The sequence below is a fragment of the Melozone crissalis genome, unplaced genomic scaffold (genome assembly GCF_028551555.1).
Source record: "Melozone crissalis strain CALT ecotype California unplaced genomic scaffold, PUWL_Pcris_2 ptg000045l_1, whole genome shotgun sequence".
NCBI lineage: Eukaryota > Metazoa > Chordata > Aves > Passeriformes > Passerellidae > Melozone > Melozone crissalis.
The window spans coordinates 6,149,727-6,173,150 of NW_026535823.1; the positions used below are offsets into that span (position 1 = coordinate 6,149,727).

General features: G+C 43.7%; 1 protein-coding gene across 6 annotated transcripts in view; it reads right to left on the reverse strand.

The window, feature by feature from the left end:
* The window catches only part of RASAL2 (RAS protein activator like 2), a 164,777-nt gene that overhangs the window by 65,695 nt on the left and 75,658 nt on the right, over positions 1-23,424 (reverse strand). For all 6 annotated transcript variants that reach the window (XM_054285631.1, XM_054285628.1, XM_054285630.1 and 3 more), the window contains exons 2-3: positions 17,381-17,508; positions 8,743-8,866 (exon numbers count right to left, since the gene is read on the reverse strand). In XM_054285631.1, the coding sequence (XP_054141606.1) occupies positions 8,743-8,866; positions 17,381-17,508 (252 nt within the window). The remainder of the gene's footprint in view (positions 1-8,742; positions 8,867-17,380; positions 17,509-23,424) is intronic.

Consider the following 23,424-nt stretch of genomic DNA (forward strand, 5'->3'; position numbering starts at 1 on the left):
AGCATCACTCCAGAGGGTGGAGCAACAGCACACAGGGCATGAGGGAAAAGATGGAAAAATTAAGGACTGGGACATGAAAGTTAGCCTGTGCATCTCTACAAAGGGTTCTTGTGCTTTTTTGGGCAAATAATGGATTTTTGTTGTTATTATTATTATCATCATCATCATATTAATTATCATTATCATTACCACCATTATTACCACCATTATTATCACCATTATTATTATTATCATTATTTTCATTATAATATTTATTTTTTAATTGCTTATTATTTTTATTTATTTATTCGTCATTTGGATTTGTTCCCATGTTTTCCTTTTTTCTTTTTCCGTCATTTAGGAATCCTCTGTTTTAAAATCAGGTTCTAACAGAAGGGTTAAAACTTCAGATTCATCTCTGAAATACGGCCATAATCTGCCTATTTCTCCCAAAGAAGCCATTTTTAGTGATGCAAGAAGGTTCCATCCTGGTAGCTATTTCTGTCAATCCTACAACTTGCTGTATGGGCCTCAAAAAAAGATTTCTGAAATGCTGAAGAATCTGTCTGACTCAAGCAAAGGCATCTGCTGAAGACTTAGGTAGAAAGAGTGAATGGGGCAATAAATAAATAAATAAATCAATTAGGGGTGGGAAAGACAGATTATTACAAGTACTTGGAATTAATCTAGAAATCTACCCAGATTCAGAAATTCAAAATACAACTTGCAAAGTCTAGGGATAAAAGTTGTTTCCCAAAGACTGTGACATTGAATAAAAATTATTAGAAACCCCTGATAATATTACATTACTTATGGTCAAATATCAGGACTTTTATGCTACTGCTTTAGCTTGTCCATGGCACAGAACTGTGGGAAAAGACCATTGGTGAGGAGGAACAAGTGAAATGACTAAAGTTTGCAGTGGTCAGATCCTCACCTAAACTGCATCCAGCTCACTGAAAAGTCAAGGAAATATCTGCAGTTTCAACTGAGACAAAAAAATGAAGCAGAAAAACCCTTCAGTTCTTCACTGGGTGATGCACGAGATCAAGCAGCCTCAAAAATCAAGAATTATTAGTCTGTAGTCAAAAGCACTTTACTGGACACCAATTGTACCTTAATGGGCACTAATCACTGCTAGTATGTGCAGTCCTCTCCTGCTCCAAGGCTGCTTTTGGGTCTCCAGGATGAGCTTGCAGCACAGAGGTGCCTGCTGGAAGAGCTCCTGATGAACTCCAGTGGAGTTCAACAGCCCAATTTCCTCTTGGAGGAGTACAATTTTCCTCTGTGCCTTTATTATTTCTCCTTTAAGTAAATTATCTCTCTCTGCTGAGCTGCTCAAACGCTTTTTGTCCATTTTGCAGATAAAAATCACAGTTCTAATCCTTCCCTCCCCTTGTGCCTTTAAAGAGGGATCACTGACAAAGGGTGGCAGGTTAATAAAACCCCCAGTACACGCTTGGGTTGTGGCTCCACTCCTACTGTGAGCGCACTGGCTCCATCAAAGCCAGCACAGAGAGCAGCTCTGTTCTACACCCAAGCTCCTGGAACTCCAGGCTGCTGCTGGGGGTGATTTGGAACATCTCCCAGGTCAGACTCAGAGCCAGCCCATCACCACAACAAGGATGTGAGCAGGATTTCTCTGCATGGAGCCGAATCCATTCCCCTGGCAAGAGACAGCAGCAGCACCAAGGAGGGTGGGAGAGCAGGGAGAGAGGAACGTCACACCCCTGCACAGCACAGACAGCTTTGTACACTGAATTTCAAACTAAATGCACCTAACCCAATCTCATCAATACCTGCATTTTTGAGCATCAATTTATACTAAAGCAATAAAATGAGCAACAGCTAATTCTGTAAACTAAAACCCAACTCTGAACCAGATCAGTATGTTTAAGCTTAGCTCAACAGTCCAAACTAACTCTAGACAAGACAAGGTAATACAGGCAGTAGGAAGGAAGGCTAATTGTCCATTAAGTGTTAAGCCAGTTGTTACTGATGGAAAAAAGGTAAGTATACATGGTTGAGTGAAGTGTAATTACTTTTTGCCACAAGACAAACAACTAGAAAAGAGAAGCTACAAAATTGAACAATCCATGGTGAGTTCTTGTATGATTTAAGGTAGATTTCTCTAAAGAACTTCAAAAATATTTTTTATTGCTGTTCCTGAGGAAACAAAGGAAAATCACAGAGTCTTTCATTACAAACCAAGGTTTGGTTAGAACACAGGCAACAAATCTGCCCTAGATGGCACAAGAGCCACCAGTTCTCAGAAATTGCTACATTGCACAACATGCTCTCCTTACAGGGTGTTCTTTATACTCTCAACATAAAATTAAAAAATCACTAAAGTGATTTTTTTGTCTATGCTCTGGAAGCAGTGGGCAAGGATGTAATATACATTTCCAAGGGGAAAAAAAGCCCTAATGGATTGTGTGTCAATATTAGAAAGCTGAGATTATGTGTTCTTACGCTTTATCTCTGCCCTAAAAAGGTTTAAGATCTAAACAGATAAAATTTGCTTCATGATGAAACTCAGCTTTCAGCAGAGATGATCTATGTGCAGGGGAATAAAGTTTCAGCAGCATTCAGAACAAACTAAAATCCTTTGGCTTCACTTGTGTTATAAAAGAAGAAAGATAGCAGCTTGGCAATTTTCTGTATACAAATAACTCCAATTGCCCAGGGGAATGTCACTGAGATCCAGGCTCCTGTTTGTTACATCCAGCCTCCCTGGAGTCAGCTTTAATTTCAAGCAGAGTTGCCTAAACTCTCCATCCTTCCAAGGCAGGCAAATTGCACTGTACATTGTCCAAATTTCAGATCACTTCAGGGCTTTTCCCAAAGTTTCTTAACCTCTTTTGTGGATGCAAAAGATAGCAGGGCACTTTTCACACAGTAGATGTTTCCCTCTGTAGCCTGTAAAGGTGTCCAAGATGTCCTGGATTTCACAGAAGGTTTTTTAAAAGGCAACTCATGGTTTGCATGCATTTGCATTTTGGGATAGATCATGATGGGTAAACAATACCATCTAAAGACTTAAAAGTTTTCAAATTTCAATTGATCTTGGCATAATTACGCTCCCTACTCCTCATACCCAAGTCCCAGCACTAAGAGATCATGACCCAAGGCAGCAGACAGGGAAGCAGGCAAAGGTTGTGGTTGTCAGCAAAGCCTTGTTTGTGTAATTACATCAGCCAAAGGCTTCAGATCCCAGCTTGCTAAAGGCTCCCACACATGGGTTCTGCAAACTCTGGGCTGAAGGGAAGTAGAGAATGGAAGCAGAAAATGCATGGGAGCACCTGCAGCCTGTGGAAACACAGGGTGGTGTCACATCCCCTGCTCCCTGTCCCACCTCACTCCAGCATCACCTGGCAGCTGCTGGGGGCACTGAAATTGAGCTTTGTGGTACAAAGCAGAGGTCAAAAAGAAAAAGAAGATCCCCAACCACCCACTGAGGCTTGCTAAATGACATGATAAAGGGAACTGGCAGCAAGGCATCTGATTCTCCTGGGTCTGCAGAGAGGAGGATGGGAGTCTCTCACAGGTACACACAAACAGGCTCGTGCAAGCCCAGCTTGGGCAAACCCAGAGAGCTGCAAACATGTCAAGTCAGCACATCTGAATCCATCTTCCTGCCAGAGATACTGCCAAACACACCCCTCAGTGTGAGGGCTGAACCCAAGCCCTGTTTTGTATCCCTGCCATGCACAACAGTTGGCAGTAGATGGGGATTTTGCACATGGCAGCAGGATGAAAAAGCAGACAGGGCTACTGGGAAAATGACTGCACCAAGACACATCATAAATCCCTACAGATGAGATACAGGGAGCTGTGAAGTGCATTTTTTCATTCCTACTTCCTGACAGATATTCTTTGTAGGCCAAGCTGAGTGGTGGAGGCTGAAGGACAGCCCTCTTGTTGGCACACAGTTTTCTCAGAAGTTACAGGGCTTCCATCATATCAAATTCCTGAATATCTCCTAAATAAATCTTTGCTGAACATAAAAACCTTTACTGAATGTAAAAACTGGTGCATTGCAGATTCTTCCATTGAGCAGGTCACAAACAATCCTTTTTGTTCTAAAACAGTCTCCCTCTCTCCACCTCCAAAACTAGTAACCCTTTCCAGGTATTTATCTTAGCTGTTACTGCACAGGGATCTTAATTATGTGGTGAGCACAGAGTAAATCTATTTTTTCTTTCATCACAAGTACTCATTCCAGCTGGAATATACAGAAAGCAAAGCTCAGCTTTGATAGTTTTAGTTGTAAACAACTTTGTCTTAGAAAAAGAAGTTATTAAAATCACCCCAGGAATCTTTTTGGCTCTTTTCTGCTCTCTCCTGCCAGGTTTTTACCTGAAGGAAGAGCATGGGCTGGGTACTGGAGCAATCCTCCCCAGGCAGGAGGGCTCAGCAGAGACTTGCAGGAGCTGTTCTAAGAGGCACACAGCATGCAGCAGTGAAACCAGATGCTGCTTAACTCATCTTCTGATGCTCACTCCAATTCCAAAGCCTCTGGATTTTTAGAAGAGTAGAGAGGCAGGATTTCTGTCTGAGCCCAGCTAACTGCTCACCTGGTGGCAATGTAGTTTAGGCCTGGCATCAAAACACATCTGAGCTTCATTCTCAATGCTAGTGACTCAGGGTGAGGGCAAAACTGAAATTTGCAAGGGGCACCTTCATCTCTGACCTCCTTTCAGCAACCCTTTTTCAAGAGATGCATATTCAGACTGAGAAAAAGCAGGGTTAATTTGTTTTGACAAGTGAAATAGTCTTTTTTATGCTTCTTGGATGATTTCACCTCCAAATATAAAAATATTTATTTACATCACTACTAGCCTTTCCAAAAACTCTCACTAATGATGCTCTTTCCTGATACTTTAAAATTAAAAAAAAACAACAGCAACAAAACCAGATCCCAAAGCCTTTCCTCACTTTCAATTTCTCCTGATATTTTCACATATGCAGGCAAAAAAGATCTCTTATTAATGCCACAAAGCTGCCAGAATCCAAACTTTTGCTGCGTAGTCTCCTTAACAACTCTCATTTAGAGTGAGCAGGTGGCAAGAAGGAAGCAGAGCAAGAGAGAAGACAATTATTTTGGGAAAGGAAGTGGTAACTGCTACTAGCCTGTCAAACAGCATGAATGGTGGAAATCTGAATCATGCTTTTACTGTATGAATGGGCTAATTCCAACAAACTGCTATAAACAACAATCCTCTAAAAGGATGTAATCTCCCCAACAGGAAAAAATACACCTGTTAGAAAAAGAGCAGGATCTGAAGCAGAAATCAGGCAAAACAGAGATGGCCCAGCTTGAGTTCCTCTTCCTGTGACATTTAGGTGCTGCTCTCCAGGGTCTGCATCACACTTTGTATCAGAATTACCCCACTGCAAATAACACTTGAAAGAAGGTTAGGGGCTGTCAAGCTGGAGTTAGGAAGAAATTACAGCTCCATTTTTAGCTTTCTTGAATGGAGGCTCCTCTGAGTAAGTGGTGCCAAGATGAAATCCTAGCAAGCAAATGACATATTTAGAGTGTGCCTGTTCACTCACAGAGGTATTACTACAATGATAGGGATTATGCACCAAGGAAATTTCAGGGCATATATTTAACGGATGGCTTGCTGACACAACTCAGGGTACAGTCTATCTTCCAGACAGGAATTAGAAATCTCAGCATTAGCAACAACCTCTCCCCTGCCTGCAAGCAGAGAGAAAGCTGCTAAGCTAGCAGCAAATGCTGAGTGTCTGGAGTTAGAGTTTTTAAATGATCTTATTAGTTTTCAGTGTTTAAACAAGTCACTTCCTATCTTGTGCTTTTTTCCTGTGCTGCCCCTCCGGCCCTTGTTTGAGGGTGACCACAGTGGTTTGTGCTGCTCAGAAGGGATGGCTCAGCTGCTCCTCTGGCAGCTGCTGAACCATCACAAATTACAGCTTGCTGTACAGAAGTATGTGGAAATTGGTGTCTATCTTAGTACAAGGGACTGTAACCACAGTGGTGCAGCAGCTGCCTCCCAAACAGCTGAGCCAACCCTGCAGCAAGGGGGAAAATGAAAGACACTGAGAGAATGACTTCAGCAGCCCTTGGGTGAAGCACACTTGACTGAGTGCTGAACTTTGGGGAGCTACACATTTCTTGCTTCCATTTCTCAGATGTAACGTGGGTAGTTTGTCTCCCACACACTTCCTAGGAATGGTGCCACACGGATGTGTGCATAATTCTGTAAAGAATGCCACAGAAATCTGCAGAATGGGTGCTACAGCTGATGATGCAAAGCCTTTGAATAACACACACTGTTCCACTTGCTCCATTAACAAAAAGATTCTCATACAAGTTATAACTTCATTGCTACCAATGAAAAAGAACCCCATCACCTTACAGCTCCTTTTTGATTTTTAATAAATAAATCTATTAATTAGCAAATCACAAGAGAGCAAATGCCTTCACCTCTGCACTAGAGCAAATCCTAAGGAGCTCTTCTGCAAGGAGTAATTTCAGATATCACTGTCAGATACATGGCCTGCAGTTACCATGTTATCCACATGCTTCCCTGGGACAAGCTTGATATTCTTATCAGCTCTGCATAGCAATTTCTCTACCAGATACTGTAGCTGCCTCTGCTGTGCCTTTCAGCTTTTGGTGTCCATTCCAAAGCTATTTTAGTGCAGTTGTTATCTGTACTGCTTGTCATAGGTCCTGGCTGCCACCATCTCCTTCTTCCTCTGTATAAGGATATGCAATGGTTCCCTTCACTAATGTGTCCTCTGGCTCAGCATCTTGACATAAAGCCATTCCCACTGCTTGCTATCAACCCACTTTTTTCATTAGCAGGAATTCTGTAATCATGACAAGAGACATTTTTAACCTGGATGTGAGAACAAGAGAAGTACCTAGGGCACTGCAATCTGAGATTACATATGACCTTCCTCACACTCTCATCTACGCTCACAGAAAGGGCATTGCTCAATTTTTCCCTTCCCATTGCATGCCCAGTTCCTTTACCCACACACTCTGTGACATCTGTATTCACTACAGCTGTAGCTCTCACATGGAGATATCTGGTACTTTTAATATATTCTTGTCAGGCATATATCAAATAACACACTACAAGATGCCACTTGCATCTAAAACTGCAGCAAGATACACAGCAAAGCAGATACCAAATAGCAGAGTCATCCATTCTCTATGGCCTTGAAGGAAAACAAAGAATGTTACAAGGTTTCATGGAAAAACATAACACTGGCGTTTCCAGCTATTGAGATGCTCAGAGAAGTCTAGAAAATCCACTCATTTTTGCACATGGTATAGAAGAAGAAGGAATTTAAATCTTATATTTTTAAAGGTCTTTCTAGCTTATGAAGCTATAAATAATATTCAGAGCCTAGTGCAGACTGGCTGGAATACAATTCTTTATTCCCCTCACTCGCCATATACCTGGAGTAAGTATTTTGCCTACAACACCATGTAAAGATGATTAATACCAGGTTTAGTTCCAAGCAAGAATGAACATTTATTCATCTGGCAAAACAAAATGATCATTCAGAAGTGTATTTGAAACTCCACAAACAAATCCAATCAGGGCTCTTTTCATGTCACTCATCTCAAAGTATTTTGCAGTTTTCCCTCCTAAATCCCCAACTTTGCCCTGTTTATTTTCTGACTTCCAGTCTGTAATCTAAGAAATACAAAAAAAAGAACCTTATCTGCCTTCCTTAAATAAGAAAGAGTTAAACAGTGCTATTGACAAGTACAAATAAATAAGCAATACAGTTCAATATGTTAATTTACCATCTACATGGGTGGGATTTTCCTTACTTGTGTGCAATATACTCACAAAATAAAATACTTAGTAAAAAAACCCAACAGCTGAGGCTGTGAAATGAAAAATACCTTATCTGCTCTTCACCTTGGATAGCAGCTATCAAGGCTGCTTTACTATTTACAGATCCATGTTTATTCCTCATAGTTCACTCTGTCAGGAGTGACATTTTTCAAAGCTGCACCAGGGAAGAACTGCTCCTAAGTCTCACCAGCCTGTGTGAAGGAAAGCTTCTTGCACAGGCTGGGAAGAGAAAGAAAAGCTCATTTGTGTGTGGTTGCTGCTTCTTCCTTCTTTTCTGGGAAGAGCTGGAATGGTGCTGTTCATGCAACCACAGGTGGGGTGGAAAACAGGGGGAACTGGGCCAAACCTGGACCTGGGGAACCACTGCAACTTTGCCTGTCATTTTTAATACTTTTCTTATGCTTTGCCTAAACTTCAAAATGTATAATTATAGCCAACAGCAGTCAGATAGCTGCTTCTTTTAGAAATGGCACCCTGAACAGGTAAGCTAGAGAAAAACCTGTTACTGGGTGCTTGTTGTGAAAACATGAAGCCAAGGAAATTCCAGAGGTGAGGTAAAACACAACCAGCTACCAGCGCTAAACCAGCAGGAACCACTTAGAGCCATCCACAAGAGCTGCATTCCTACTGACCTGCATCCAGCAGCTCTCACCTCTAAATCCCAGCGCTGCCTAGTGAGTTTAAAAACGCAGCTACAAAGCTCCCCAGGTACCAGCATCCCATAAGCATCTCCCTGATATGTGGATAAGTCCTGGTGTTTGGCAGTCGCTTTGCTGGGGGCATTTACACACAATGTCCGGGCTGCATCCTGGGGTGGTACCTGCCTGGCCAGGCTGCTCTGGCAGGCGCGGCCCTCTGAGAGCTCGCAGCTCCCCGATATATTTATTTTATTTCTCTCTCGCGGTTCTCTTACCTAGCTGGGCGGCCCCCTCTGCCGGGTACTCGGGGAACTGGCCCTCCGAGGGCACGCTGACCGTGCGGCGCAGGCAGCGCCCGCGGGAGGCATCCGGCGCCTCCGGGATCCCTTCTGCAGGCACCTGCGGGAAAAGCGACAGCTGTTAGCTGGGCACCGGGACACCCTGTTCATGTGCCATCTTCACAGGGGACTGTCACTGCCAGGTCTTCTGAAAAATCCTCTTTGCCCAGGATTTCTTCTCCTGGGAAGCTGAGAAGCCTCAGAGAAGAATAAAAACAATAATTATCTGATTGCTTCTTCTGGTTTTTGCTGCTTTGGAATGTGGTTGGAGATTGTCTATCCAACAGGTGTTTGTTTGATTGGTTTCATGTGAATTGTTTTGACTTAATGACCAATGTCCAGCTGTGTCAGGACTCTGGAAGCAGTCACGAGTTTTCATTATCATTCTTTTATAACCTTCTGTCTGTATCCTTTCTCTATTCTTTAGTATAGTTTTAGTACAGTATATAGAATCAAATTCTGAATTCCTCCTTCATCCTGGGAACCCCAAAAATACCACAGGGGACTTCATTTTCTCCTCATCTGCTAATAGCTCTCGGGCATAGTGTGCATTTGTGGCCTTAACACAAAATTCCAGAGGCTCCCCAGGAGAGTGCAGCAGCAGTGAAGGGCACGCTCAGCCCAGCATCCTCTGACCCCCTGACTACCTCCTCTCCTGCCTTTCCAAACTGCTTCCCTAAGGCCAGACCATGGCTGCTTCCAGATGCTGCTGCTCAGATTGCTCCAAGCCAAACTTGGAGAAAACTTGTGCCAGCTACCTGGTGCACATAGGTGCTGCACAGGCACTCCCAGGGTTCAGAGAGCCTCACCACGAGCAGAACGCTCATGGCTACGGCCCGGCAGGTCCTGTCATGCTCAGGTGGTAACTGAGCTCAGGATTGGAGAACCACTGGTTCACCAGTTGGTGAATTTGTACTTCACCACCGTTGGTGAATTTGTGGTTGCTCCAGCCCAGAGAGACCTGCAGCCACCTGCAGGCAATGGCACTGCTCAGTGCTGGCCACCACACCCTCTCTTGGTGGCCACCACGCCTCCTGGTGCTTGTTTCCATGCCTGGAACCTGTGGCTGGGCAGGACTCCCCTGAACCTTCCACAGCTGGAAGGAACCTCAGCGATGAGGGAGATTCAGCACCCAGGGGCTGGAGGGAGGCACAAAACACCTCAGTGTACTTTTGAGTACAACTGCAGTACATGTAGCATGGCAGCTTCTTTTCATGTGGCTACATAACACACAGCTGGCACCCAAAGAAATAGAAGCCCCTGTCCTATTTCCTGTGCTGCTTCTCCTTTCATATCTTCCATCAACTCTGAAAAATGAGTATTAATAGCAAACAAAAAGCTATCATTCATTTGCACTGAAGGTTGTAAAAGATCTCAGAGATACTGCATTTTTTAGAAACAGGCTGGACACTACAATGGCTCTCAAAACTAGCTCTGGCATTTCCTGATTTTCAAGCACTTAACATTCTCTTACGGTCATTTTAAATGCTATTTATTACTATCCTGATTTATTTGTCTCCTTCAAACAGCGCCCATTTTTCAAAACAAGTTTCCCAAACCCCTGGTGCTTATTCTGATCAGACTATTGTCTTCTCTGGTGATTGTTACAGCTGTATAAACTCTTGTGCAAAAGCAGATTGGTAAGTTAAACAGAGACTAATTTTGTTAGTTTATGCCACACTTGTTCAATCAAATTCACATATTAAATTTTTGGTTCTCATCTGGAGGCTCCATTCAGTCTTATTCCCTTCTAAACACTCTCCTGATCCTCTGCCTCTCCTGATTTCCCTGGTTTTCTTTTGGGAGATGCTGCAAGCCAGATTTTCCTGAGGATCTTTTGGTGGGATGCTGAGAGCCAGATTTTCAGATCAGCTATTACCAGCCATAGCCCACACCTGCTTCAGCAGCCCTTAAAGCCCTGCCACAGTGAACTCACTGCACTACACCCACCTGCTTGCTCTAGACCAATACAGCTACTGCAGCATTGATTTCCCCCCCAGAGTAACTCAAAAAGATCCCCTTAAGTCAGACTTGAAAATGCTTTATTTAGTAAAACTTCTCCAAAACCATTGTCTCCATTTGTATTGACAAAAAGAACCAACTCCAAGACTGCAGGACCAGTATTTATTGCTTAGCATGAGACCAGCCTGCTCTAAAAAAAATACAGATTTGTGAACATGTAAAATGAGCTTGGTCAGCAGCTCTGCATCCCTTGGGACTGAACACATTTTAAACAGTTCTATAAAGTGCTCTGTGGTCAGACAATGGAAAAATGGATGGAGACACACCAAAACCCAAGGAAGAGCACAAATAAATACCATGTGAAAACCAAGGCAGACATCTGCAACCTTTCCAACACTCCTGTAGCCCCTCCAACCCAGCAGGCAGTTCAGCAAAGGATTGAAGGGAATGGCACAGCCTTGCAGAGTCAGGACTCTAATGGTGATTCAGTCTTTCAGCTTTTTATTTTCTCCCCCATCCAGCTTTATCCTCTTCTTTCCCTGCTGAGATTCACCAACCTGGGAATTCTCTGACCCTGAGCTGACATGCTGAAGCAGCTGGTTCAGGACTGGGGTCTGAGCAGTGTTGACTCCGTGATAAAAAGGTACACAGGGACAGTGCAGATGCTGATCATTTCAGCAATCTTAACAATTTTCATCACAGGTCACGTTTCTGTGACAAATTTCACAATTAATGAGGATGGGTTCAGAGCTCAGATTCTAAATCCATGAACAGCATCCCAGCTGATGTGCCACTGAATATACTTTTTAAGTATAAAAGGTCTGTATTAGGGATTTCTAACAGTTTGATGATGAGGGGATTTCAGAAGAAATAGGAGTAAGAGCTTTCCAAGCATTTAATGCCTCTTAAAGGCAAACTAAGATAATCACTTTTAAAAAAAGCAGATGAAAAAAATAGATAAGATTTGTCCAGATTGGAAAGAGTGGTTCAAGACAAACTTGAGAATTTGCAGACTCCTCTGATCTAACAGTCAGGAAGTTTGGAATCATGTAAAAACCACTTAAATAATGCATTTTAATTTGTACCTTCCTTCAGAAAGTTAGAAGCTAGCTAAAATTTTGACATGGAAATCCACTTAAAAAATGACAGCAAACATTTCTCTGGGCTTTTGGAAATTAAATAATTAAATCTGCTTGGGAATTAAGGCAAATCTTACCTTATGGCTGGGTTCAGCCTTGACAAACTCTTATTTACAGGTGAAACATGTTTGCTCTAAGAGCCTCAGTGTGACAAGTCCTTTGAGGAGGGCAGTGAGATGTGGGAAGAGCTTCCCCATGCAGAAGTGTTTGCTCCCTTGGGATCACCAGTGTCACACCACCACTGGTGTCAGTCACAGGAAAGAAGGAAAACACCTCCCAGGTGTGCTGCTGCTGCTGGCCTCTGTCACCAGCACCAGTGAGCAGCAGATCTTGTCACAGTGTATGTAGGTCTTTGCTATCCTTTGCCCTTGATTAAAACCACCTCTAAATCTGAGAAGAAAGATGAGATTTGGGTGCAGGGAGGGGAAAAAGAAGAGTCTAACACAGTGAAAAGTGCTGTTCATCTTCATTTCCAAGTGAACACAAAACAAACATTCTGCAGGACTGCAGCCAAGCTGCTGACAAAGCCCAGCTGAAAAGCAGCCCAGAGCCAGGTGCAGCCATTTGTCACATGCCTCCAAGTGGAAGTGCTGTGCACAGGGTTGTGTGTCTGAACCACTCTTCATGAACACTCATTCCCTTCCCTTGTTTCAAATGGCTCTGATTTTGCAGACATGCCTACTTGTCAGAACCCAGGAAATTCCTCTGGCTGCCCTGGGGGACTCGAGCCCCTGCCCAGGGGGCTCAGAGACCTTGACACAGAGCCCAAGGCCCCTGTGCCTTTGATTCAGCCCTTGGAAAAAACAATTACCAACCTTATATGAAGAATTACAAGCCACAAAAGGTGAAGTAGAATGATAGTGAATTTATCACAGGGTGAAAAACGGATTTTTTGGGGTTTTTAGCATGGAGGTTCAGGGGGCAAGATGGAGGAATCTGGGCATGTTCTGTCTTTCTCCTTCTTCTTCTTGGCCTCCATCTTTTACTGTGATGTTGGCACTTACAGATTGGTTTAGAGTAGAAGCTCCCTGTCTAACATAGGTGATAGGTATTGGAAAGTAATTGTAAATATTGTACATGTAGTTTTTATATAAAAAGATAACACTGCCCCGAGGGCAGCCAGAGTGCCTCTGTCTGACCTGCTGAGCGGACTTTGGCTGGACAGCAGAAAAAAATTTCATAGACAAAGAACAATAAACAACCTTGAGACCGAGAAATGAAGAGCTCAGACTCCTTCTTTGACTGCTGGGCTGGGAAAAGAGACTTTTTAACACATCTTGGGGTCACTCTGAGCAGGAGAGAACCCGAGACCTACTGTGCCCTCCCAGACCCTCCCACCTGATGGAACAGGTTTCCCAGAGCAGATGAAAACATGTACACCTTTCTGACAGGGAAGACTCTTCCTTGTAGAAGAAATGCCTGATTTGTATGGGCATCAATCTAGGCCTGTTTTCCTTGTCTTGGAAAATGCTGCTAAATATTATCACACTGTGTAATAATTGCACGCCTCCTGTCACTCAGGATTCCTTATTTGCTAAGTCATCTCCTATGTTCCTACAGGGATTAATTTTCTTTCTACTTACTTTTTAGGCATTGAACTCTTCCTTTCATTAATAATTTTCATTCTTCAGTCTCACCTATTCTCATTTTATAAAGTTGACAAGGTGTCAAGTAATTAATGTTTTTCTACACTACACAAGGTGATACTGCCAGACTATTTTTGTCTAAGTAATTACAGATATTTTTGGATCAAGTTGCACTTCAACAGGCCTCTGATTTTCAACCTACTCTTGCACAGCACAAACTTTCTCTTGCATATACTTCATTCAAACTGCCTTGACAATAAATCCATAGCAGTGGGACACTATGAGAAATTAGTTTTCTCTATTACAATGTTTATTTCTGTAGTGTTCCCTTGGTCTTAAAAATCTGCTGTATTTTTAGCAGGACTAACTGAAAAAACCCCACATTTAGCATTATAACTGAAACAGTGGAGAATTCTTCCATTTAGCTGTTTACATTTTGTATATATTTTTCAATTTCTGACTTGGACACACATACCTGCGGAAGGATTTTACAAAGCAGTATAAACACACATTTCTGCTCCCTTCCAGACTCACACAAGCCAAGCTTCTTGGATTTCATTCCATGAAGTAACAAAGCAGATGCACAGAGAATAAAATGAGAGGTTTCAGACTTACATCTTTCAAGTTATGCCAGCCTTGTGAGGTTGCAAGTGCTCCTGATGCCTAAAGTTTGAGCTTTCATATTTTCCAGATTCTGTTCTGCATTAATATATAACTCTGAACTTCATATAAAAAGTCTTAGCACGTTCTCTTCACAGTTTAGTTTGACAAAAAAATCCTTTTCCAACCTCAGAACCAAGGACACCATTGCAGCTTCAGACCCAAAAAGTTTAAAGAACAGAGAATTGAGGAGAGCAGACTGGGAGGATGGGACTGCATCACCCGGAGCTGGAATTGGACAATGAACCCCAACGTGGAAATGGACCAAAGCTTATAAAAGTGTGAAAACTCATGACCCATCTTGGGTGTAGCCTCAGCCAGTAGCCTCTTGTGCTGCCCAAGGTGTATCCTGTGAAGGCCTTTTAATAAATCCCTACTTTATTCCATAACACTGCCCAGCCTCTGTTCCAGGCAGCCTCTCAAGGCATCCATCACTCCCTCTGGGCTGCAAGGGCACTCTGCTGTTCCCATCTCTTCCTTCTTCCCCTACACCCTCTCCCTCATTGGTGGGTGTCCCTCTGTCCTGAACATGGATTCTATGATCCTCCTCAGCAGCCCTAAGGAATTCTGACCTACTCACTCTATCAGTAATGACTGTGTTCAGAGCAGGAATCTCTCCTGCTCCTGTTTCCTATTGCCTGGTTTGAGTCAAAAAACAATTCCTCCAGCATTACCTTTCCAGTAATTTTACTCTGAACATAATCTTTTTTTTTTTTTCCTTAAAGTAACCTCCCTCTTCTTTGTTCACCTGGTCTTTGCTTAGGCTCCCTGCACCAGTGGTCCCACCCAGGATCCTTTTATGGTTCCCCGTATACAGACTTTTCCATCATCATGCTCTTAACAAGCATCTCACCCCACTGCTGCCTTAGGCCTTTGTGCACTCCTGTTTCTAGATCACATTTCATGGAGCCTCTTTCAACTCTGAATGACTTGCCAAGAAAAATTCAACTGCATTGCCTGCCCTCCCCTTTCTCAGGAAGGCTGCAAAGGGATACTCCTAGTTCAGAAAAAATTAGAAGAAAGTATAAATCCAGAATATCAGCCCCGTGTCTCTCTCTCCTGACTGGCAGCTCTACATGTTGTGCGTTTCTGAAAGGGACTCAGAAGCCAGACTAAACCAACCTCTGATTTTCCTACTGAACACTCATGGCTCTGCAAGGAGTTCCCTTTTTCCTTTCATTTCACAGTAGCCACAAATTACTTGAAAATCAGAATGGCAAATCTGACTCCAGCTACAGGCTTCTGAAACAAATCCCATTATCAGCATGTGGAGTCACACCTGCACCAAAGGCATGTCTGCTTGGCCCATCTGCATGCAGCATTTCCCAAAATAAGCTATTTCTCATTGTGGTAGTGCAGGAAGATCCCTTTGAAAGAGCACTGCAAGAATTTACACTTCTCCTTGCTTTTTTGGGGGTTATTGCTACACTTAAACCTCAGGCCCTCTACAGCCTATATTGAATTTCCTCAGCTTCTGAGAAAAAACAAGGTATTTAACCATAGAATATAATGTGACACATTGGACTTCCCACATTTACTCCTCAGGATCCTGTCAAAAGACTCATCTTACTCCCAGCAAAATGCTTTCAGCTGTCTGTGGTAGGGGAAATAAGAGCCCCTAAGTGCATGATTACCACCTTCAGGTAACTATTTGTGATATGAGCCAGTGTTGTTTCAATTACATTTCTTAATGAGATGCATCCTTTTGGTCCAGCCATGCTGGAACAGCACTGTTTTAGAAATGATTCTCACATCTCCTTAAGTTTCTTCAGTGAACACTTCAATTCCTCAGGTGTCAGTCCTGTCAGACTAGAAAAGGAATTACATAGTAAACAAATAGCATTAAATGGGCCTTCCATTTTGCCTGCTTTTGATCACCTCTCCCACACATCAGCATTAATGCTGTTCCCTTCTAATAACTCAAGTCCTTCTCTAAACCATTACCTCCCACTCTCCCTATGCAAGGCAATATTTCATTGCAAATAAACCTGAGCACAGCTGACTAGTATTTTGTTCCACACCAGGAACAGGTCTCACTCTCAGGATGTAACAGCCATACAAAGAAGCTTCAAAAGAATCAAGAAAAACCACAGAAACTGGGGTCATCACCAAATATAGGAAACTATGGCATTAGACTAAAACTCATGGATAAAAAGCCTTCATTTTTCCCTACCTTTATGCCTGGACTGCCATAGAGAGGCAGGTTTACAGAGCTGTGGTGGCTTTGACCACCATTAAAAGAAGTGGTAACACAGGAAGACCACAGTGGCAGACAAACACAGGCTGCAGAGCTCCAGGAGGGAGTTTCACTTTGGCTGCTGTCACCTCTTCTGTGCCACCAGCACCTGGGCCAGCTGGACTATAACTGTGTGCACCACTCCATTCACACACAGGAGAGCTTAGCTCCCCTTTCCATAGAATGGGAAGGGGCTGGAAGGGACCTTAAAGATCACCTGTCCCAACCCCTGCCATGGTCAGGGATACCTCCCACTAAACCAGGTTGCTCAAGGCCTTATCCAGCTTGGCCTTGAACACCTACAAGGATGGGGCATCCACAACCTCCCTGGGCAGCCCGTTTCAGTGTCTCACCACTCTGGCAGTAAAGAATTTCTTTTTAAATTCCCTTTTCCCCCTCACACATGTTTCAAAGGATTTGTGAGTGAAGTAAAGGGGAGATGAAGAAAGCTGCCTTCTCCTTTGACCAATAAAGGCTGATGCCTTCTGAAGGCTGACCCAGAGCAGAGACTAGACAGAGCTAAAGAATAAAGTAGGGATTTATTAAGAGGCCTCAGTGGATCCATCTTGGGCAGCACAACCCAAAACGGCCACAAAATGAACAACCAGTCACAGGTCATTCATGTAAATTTATAAAACTCTTATAAGTTCTCGTCCATTTGCATATTGGAGTTAATTCTCCAATTACAGCTTTAGCCCATGAAGTCTCATCCCCCTTGTTTTTCTCTCTTCAGTGCACGTTGTTTGTGCTCTTGGGCCTGAGATTTGGATCATTTGTCCTTGGTGCCCAGCTACAGCAGGAATTGTTTTGTCTCCCTACTCTGTGCAGAGAGCTCACCATCCCCTCATAAGAAGCCCAGACCCACACACTAAAGCAGCACAGAATGTGAAAAATACAAAAACTAAAACCAGAGGCATGATTTCCCCCCTGTTCCCAAAGGGCAGGTACATTCCCCCCTATTCCCAAAGGGCACCAGTGTGATCCTGTCTCACCTCCTTCTCCCTGTTGAGCAGCACCAGCTGGCTGTCTGTCAGGATGCAGTATTTCCTCTCCCATGTTGTCATCTCGGTGTAGGGGGACTGGCCACAGGACAGTCGGTGGGTGGGTGGTCCTTTCACATCTGGGAACAGAAAACCACCCCTTGTTAGCACGTGGCATTTATACCTTCTTTGCTTTCACAGCTCTGCAGTGAGATCTGAACCAAAACTGCACTTTGTGCTGAGTGGGGCCTGTTTCAGCATTTTAAAAGGTGAAATGGGAATCCTGGGAGGCACCCATGTGCTACTAATATTTATTTACTTATAGCATGACTTACAAAAATAGCAATACCAGAGATGAATATGAATGTCTTTGTCAAAGGCTGAAATATATTGAAAAGACCAAGAGCTCTTATGAAAACTTAATCTTCCTTCCCCTCCCCTCTCAAAACCACGGTTCAAAGGAGTACAGCTCCAAATGTACTCTAAATCTTAATGAAGTGGATTATTTGAGACTAAGGATAGAGAGATATAGGAAGGAAGACAGGGATCAAGTAAGGCAGGCTTGAACAAGGGAAGGAAAAATTCAAAGGGATGAACATTTAATTGAGAAGGGCTTACTGGCACCTTTTGGTGGGGAGCCTACTTGATGAAATTGTGCATTTTCATTTAGCCACAGACACTAAATTCATACTTGAAAAGAACCCCAAACAACACCTCCAAACACAACAAATCAAACCATAATCCAAATAATTTGGTTCCCAGTCCTGATCTATTAAAATTTATTTTAAAATCGATTTCCTATAAATTGCTCTTGATTAAGCTGCATATGATATTGTGCCTGTCACTAATAACAAAGTCCCTTCCAACCCAAACCCTTCTAGGATTCTGTGATTCATCTCTTTACAAAGTTTTGATATTACATTCTGATTGCTTGATAAGATTAAGTTTCATTTTCATCTCACACTCCAGTTCTACACAATTTACTTGCAATGATCTAAAAATCATCCATTCCCAATGGATGTAGATCCCTCAAGTGCCAGGGGTTTGAAACAGACACTGCAAAAATCAAGGGAATTCCTGCACAGGAGTCCAGGACCTGCTTTAACTGTTTCAGGAGCAAAGTGAGTGTTCAAACCCGAAATGCTTTGCAGCACTACCTGCCTTTTAGCACACCCAGCAGCACGCACAGAGATAATCAAGCTGCTTCTCGTAGCTTCTCCCCAGCGTCACCACTAGAGGCCAGCGAATCCTCAATCACCCAGCACCTTCCAGGGCCAGCCAGCCCAAAGGCCAGCGATAAACCTGCCCCCAACTCGCTTCCCTCCTGCTCGTGCCCCCTCTGTATCAAAAACACTGCAGCATCTTCATGCTCTCTTCCTGCAGCTCTGCCTCTGCACTGCAAGGGATGTGTCAGGCTTGGGAGATGCCTTTCAGTGCCTTGGCCAACCTCACATTCCGTCAGGATTTTGTGATTATTCATGAAAGTGCTTGGAACAGGCAACCTCTGAGAAGGCTGCATGGCTCCTGCTGCTCTGAATAACAAAGAATGGCACCTTTGTGTCCTCAATGTCAGGTAAAATGATTCAGGGAAGATGAGATGCAGACTCAGATGACACACTGTTACTTCCGATACAACTCAGTTTGTGAGAGTGACAACAAATGCTGTGTGGCTCAAAATTGTCCAAAACTCTATTTAAGCATAAAGATAATGAAGGGAAACCACCATAAGCTCTGTAAAGCAAAAGTACATTTGTGCAAACTTCTGGAGCACAATAGACTCTCCCACAAGTTCTGTATTAGTCCATTTTACAGACATGAACCCTCCAGGTAGATTTTTGGCATAACTGCAATTCACATTTATCATGATGTCCAACCAAAACCCAAACCAGATGTAAAACAAAACCACTGCTGCTCCTGCATTGACCTTGGCTTCCCAAGCAGCACACGAGCCCTATTCCTGCCTAAGCATGACAAATCTGACAGAGAGTAGAGGAGCAGGATGAAGCCATGAGCTCCTGGTAGAAGAGTGCAACAGAAACAGCATGATGAGAGCTCTGGGGATCTGATCTCCTGGGTAAGGAAGGCATGTGATAAATCAGCAGGGGGAGAAAAGGATGAAGGAATGTGTGCCCTGTCCTGCTGACGTGGGTGGGCTGGCAGTGAGAGTGCCTCTCTCTAACCAAGGAACTGCATTTGGAACTGCTGGTAAACTTTGTGATGGCAAAAGAAAACCCTCCTGGGCCATCAGCTCCAACGCAGAATCTACAGTCACGACTTGCCCAGCCCCAAAAGATCTTTGTGTTATAATTTCTTCTAACTACAGGCCTTGGCAGGATACCATCCAACAGATCCACGGGCTGCACAAAAGGAATTAAAGAACAGAACGACTTCTTCCACTGCAATAACAACTCCAGGACTTAACTGAGTCATCAGGCACTGTGAGCCAGCCATGGCTGTGTTGCCAAGTGGGTTGGCTACGTCAGAACAGCTTTCCACAGGCTGCTGGCAGACTGACATGCCATGCTGTGTCTGGAGCTGTCAGTCACCCCTATAGAACACCCCAGTGGTGCCATTTTGTGTGTGCACTGGGGTCCTTTTGAACACAAGTTGGGCACAGCCCAGCACCCCTGCAAGCCTCTCTTCAGCAAGCTGGTTTTCCAGAGCATGGGACCCCATAACTCCAGTGTGATGCTGTGAGCCCACTGCAAACTCCACAGGTGTGGAGGATTTCTGCACAGACAAGAAAGAGCCCCAGGAAGGGAGCAGTGATGAGATAGTGCCCACAACAAGCTCCAGATGAACAACTGAAAACCAAACTGGCTGCCTTTCCTTGAAGCCTGAACTACACCATGCAGGCTGTCTCTTTTAGAAGCTCTCATCTTTGGCTTTATTTCCAGAAAGCAGGTATTTCCACTGTCACTGATGTCACCCTATAAACTTCATTTCCCAGAAAACTCACAGCAACAACAACCCCAGTGTAGCTTTGGTGCCTCAGTCCCACCTATTTAAATTATTTCTCAGCTCTCCCTCCTGCATGGCTGATATCTTTGGAGCCTCTCACAACAGCTGTGACTTCAAAATTTATTCTGAAGTATGTTACCAGTTTAGACAGAAGACTCTTTGGGACTTTGCACAGTATCACATACACGCTTGGTCGCCCACAAACCCTGTTCTGCTTTCCGGTGCTCTTCATCTTCGGTTTTCATTTTACATTCTTGGCTCCAGCATTTCACGTGCATGTAATAAAACCCACCAACCTCTTCCACTAAAGCCCCATAAAACTAATTAAGCACCATGCTTTGAATCACTACAGAAGTGGATTGCAAGAAGTCCATTTGTAACTAGGAACACTGAAACTTTTGGGCAAGACTGCAGGTCAGGATTGTCTTTTTAACTCTCTGTCAGCTCACACAGCAAGGCTTGAGCTTTGGAGATGAACGATAACTCACTGATGAGTGCAATGATCAATGATCACTCCTTCAGACAGGAGCTAGAGAAGAGATCAGGGAGGTGCATCTGAAAGCTCTGAGTTTGCAGATGTTACGTGTGGGATGGGCTCATGCAGCCACACACCTAAATAGACAAGTTCTGGTGACAGAAGATTTCTCTGGGTCTGATGCAATCCCTTCATTCTGCAGCACTACAATGAAGCATTCAAGTAAGCAGATCAGCAAGTCTACACATAGGATTAAAGGTCAGGCCTTATGTGCCTTCAAATGCTAATATCAGTTAAGTAACAGCTTGGAAAAAATCCCTTTCTTGGTACATCCCTGCTGCTGCCTCCCCTCCTGCCACATCCGACATCGCTCAAGACTGGAAACTGTGTTGTTTTTCCTCAGGGCTCTGAAATGCCACTAGCCATGATATAAATATCCACAAAGCTCCCTTTCTTTCAGTCAGATGACAACTTGTACCTTATTATTCTTGAAGTACAGGGCTTATTTTTAAAGAAGGGGAAAAAGAGAGGGGCAGTGATTCCATAATCACGTACCAACAGCAGAAGTGTTGAGTGGCGCAGGGGGAGGAAACGTGGAAAGCAGCAGCAGCCAGTGCCAAGCTAATCCCCACAGACAGGGAAAGACATCCCAGGAAATTGATGGCAGTTTAGTAGTATTTATGGAGCAGAGCAGTCCTATCAGATGGGAACATTTCTGAAAGCTTCCATTGCAAACATGCAACAATTATTTTCCTTAAAATTCCAAATGTGTTCATGAGTGGAGAATATTTTCCAAAAAGCAGGCAATGGGCAGAATCAGAAAATTATTTCCAAGAGATAATGGGTGCTTCAGTGTCATTTAGTCCCCAACAGCTCTCCTACAACCAGAAAAGCAGCATCTTCTTTCCTCAGAGCTAGTGAAAAGGACAGAATTACCAGAAACCAAGCCAACAGAACTACATTAAAGGCAAATTCATGCCTTCAGACTCTGCCAAAAAGCACTCTACTTACCATCAATAAAAACACAGAAATAACCCTCCAGCCCAGTGATGACAAGAGCACCCCTGGCACGCCTCAGAGCTCCTTTTTCTGAACTGCACTATTCCTATGGTGAAATCAAGGGCTAACTGAAGTACTTGCCAAATTTTCCTCCACTTTATTAGGGTCCATATTCTGTTCCTAGTATTTCCAGCAAGGAGCTGCCAAGCAGCTGAGTAACTAATGTGGTGGCCAAGTTTGTATGCTGGGAGGAATTTTTTTCCCCTGAAGAGAGATTAGTAGGAGCCCTCACACCTTTTGACAACAGGTCTGCTTGCCCAATGTCAATGTTTCCACAGTGTTTTATGTACTTACCATAGAGACAGGATGAGAGAAAAGCATTTTAGGTAAGTGCTGTCATCTGAGAGCTTGTCAGAACCCCAACCTACCCAGCTGTGCATGACCACACAGTCCAGTTTGAATAACCATCAGTTCCAACCCTGATAGAGCAGGCTGAAACAAGCCTTACTACTGACAGGAAGCTTCAAAGATAAGTAAGAACTACAAGTCCTTCCACTGAACTTCCACCATCTCAAAGCTCATGAAGGGATTCAAGGGCAAGATGTGGCAGAAAAGGAAATACAGAGTGTCTCAACATGCTCCATTCCCTCAAACCTTGGAACAAGGCAGGATTTCTGCAAAAGGAGTCACTAATGGGAGTGCAAATGAGCAGCAACAGTGGCTCTGTGACACACAGCTGGGTGGGTATGTGCACCCAGTTCAGACAGCTGCTGAAGGTGAAGATCTGCACAGGCACTGGAGCAATCCTGGCCCAGCTGCAAGAGGGGCAACATCCCAACATCTGCACTGGGCAGGGGACAGAGAGGTCAGCCACTGAGGGGCTGCAAGGGAAAGCACAACCAAGGCAACTCCTATTTTCCCTCATGCTGCTATACAGAGCTCTTGTTTGCATTTCTTATATCTCAAACCAACCCCCAGACATGTGCAATGGTTTCTGGTCCAACCAGAATAGTGCAGACAGACACTATCAAAAACTGCTCAAAGAGAAACTTATCACAATGCCCAAATTCACCTGGAAGAGGAAGGGACACTCCTCCTCCAAGTTTGTACAGACAATCACCACACTGCCCCAACACAGAAAAGACAATACTTATGGTATAATATTAGGAAAATTCAGCACATACTGTGTGTGGCAATGCAGAGACTGCCATGCTACAGAGAAAACACGATGCTCTCAGGGTTGATTAATTTTTCTCTGAATCACAACACACTTAGAAATATGACTGGCAGACATTAGAAACAACACCACTAATTTTGCCATTTTGTTTCAAAGCACAATGTGGGCTCCCTTTCTAGGAAACCTCTCATAGCTACTCTAAGATCCAGCAGTGCTCACTTGCCCCTCTAAATCACTCTGTGGCACGGCTCCATTTCAGCTAAGAGGTGCCTACATTTTCGTGGTCAGCAACAGATCCCTGGTGCAGCAGGTGGCATTTAAAGTGTAGAAAGTGTGAGCAGATCCTTTAAGATGAGAGGCATGCCATTCATGTAGGATGTTATTACAGAGGTAAGTATCTGGTGTGAATTCTTCCCGTTACATATCATGGCCACACTCAACAAA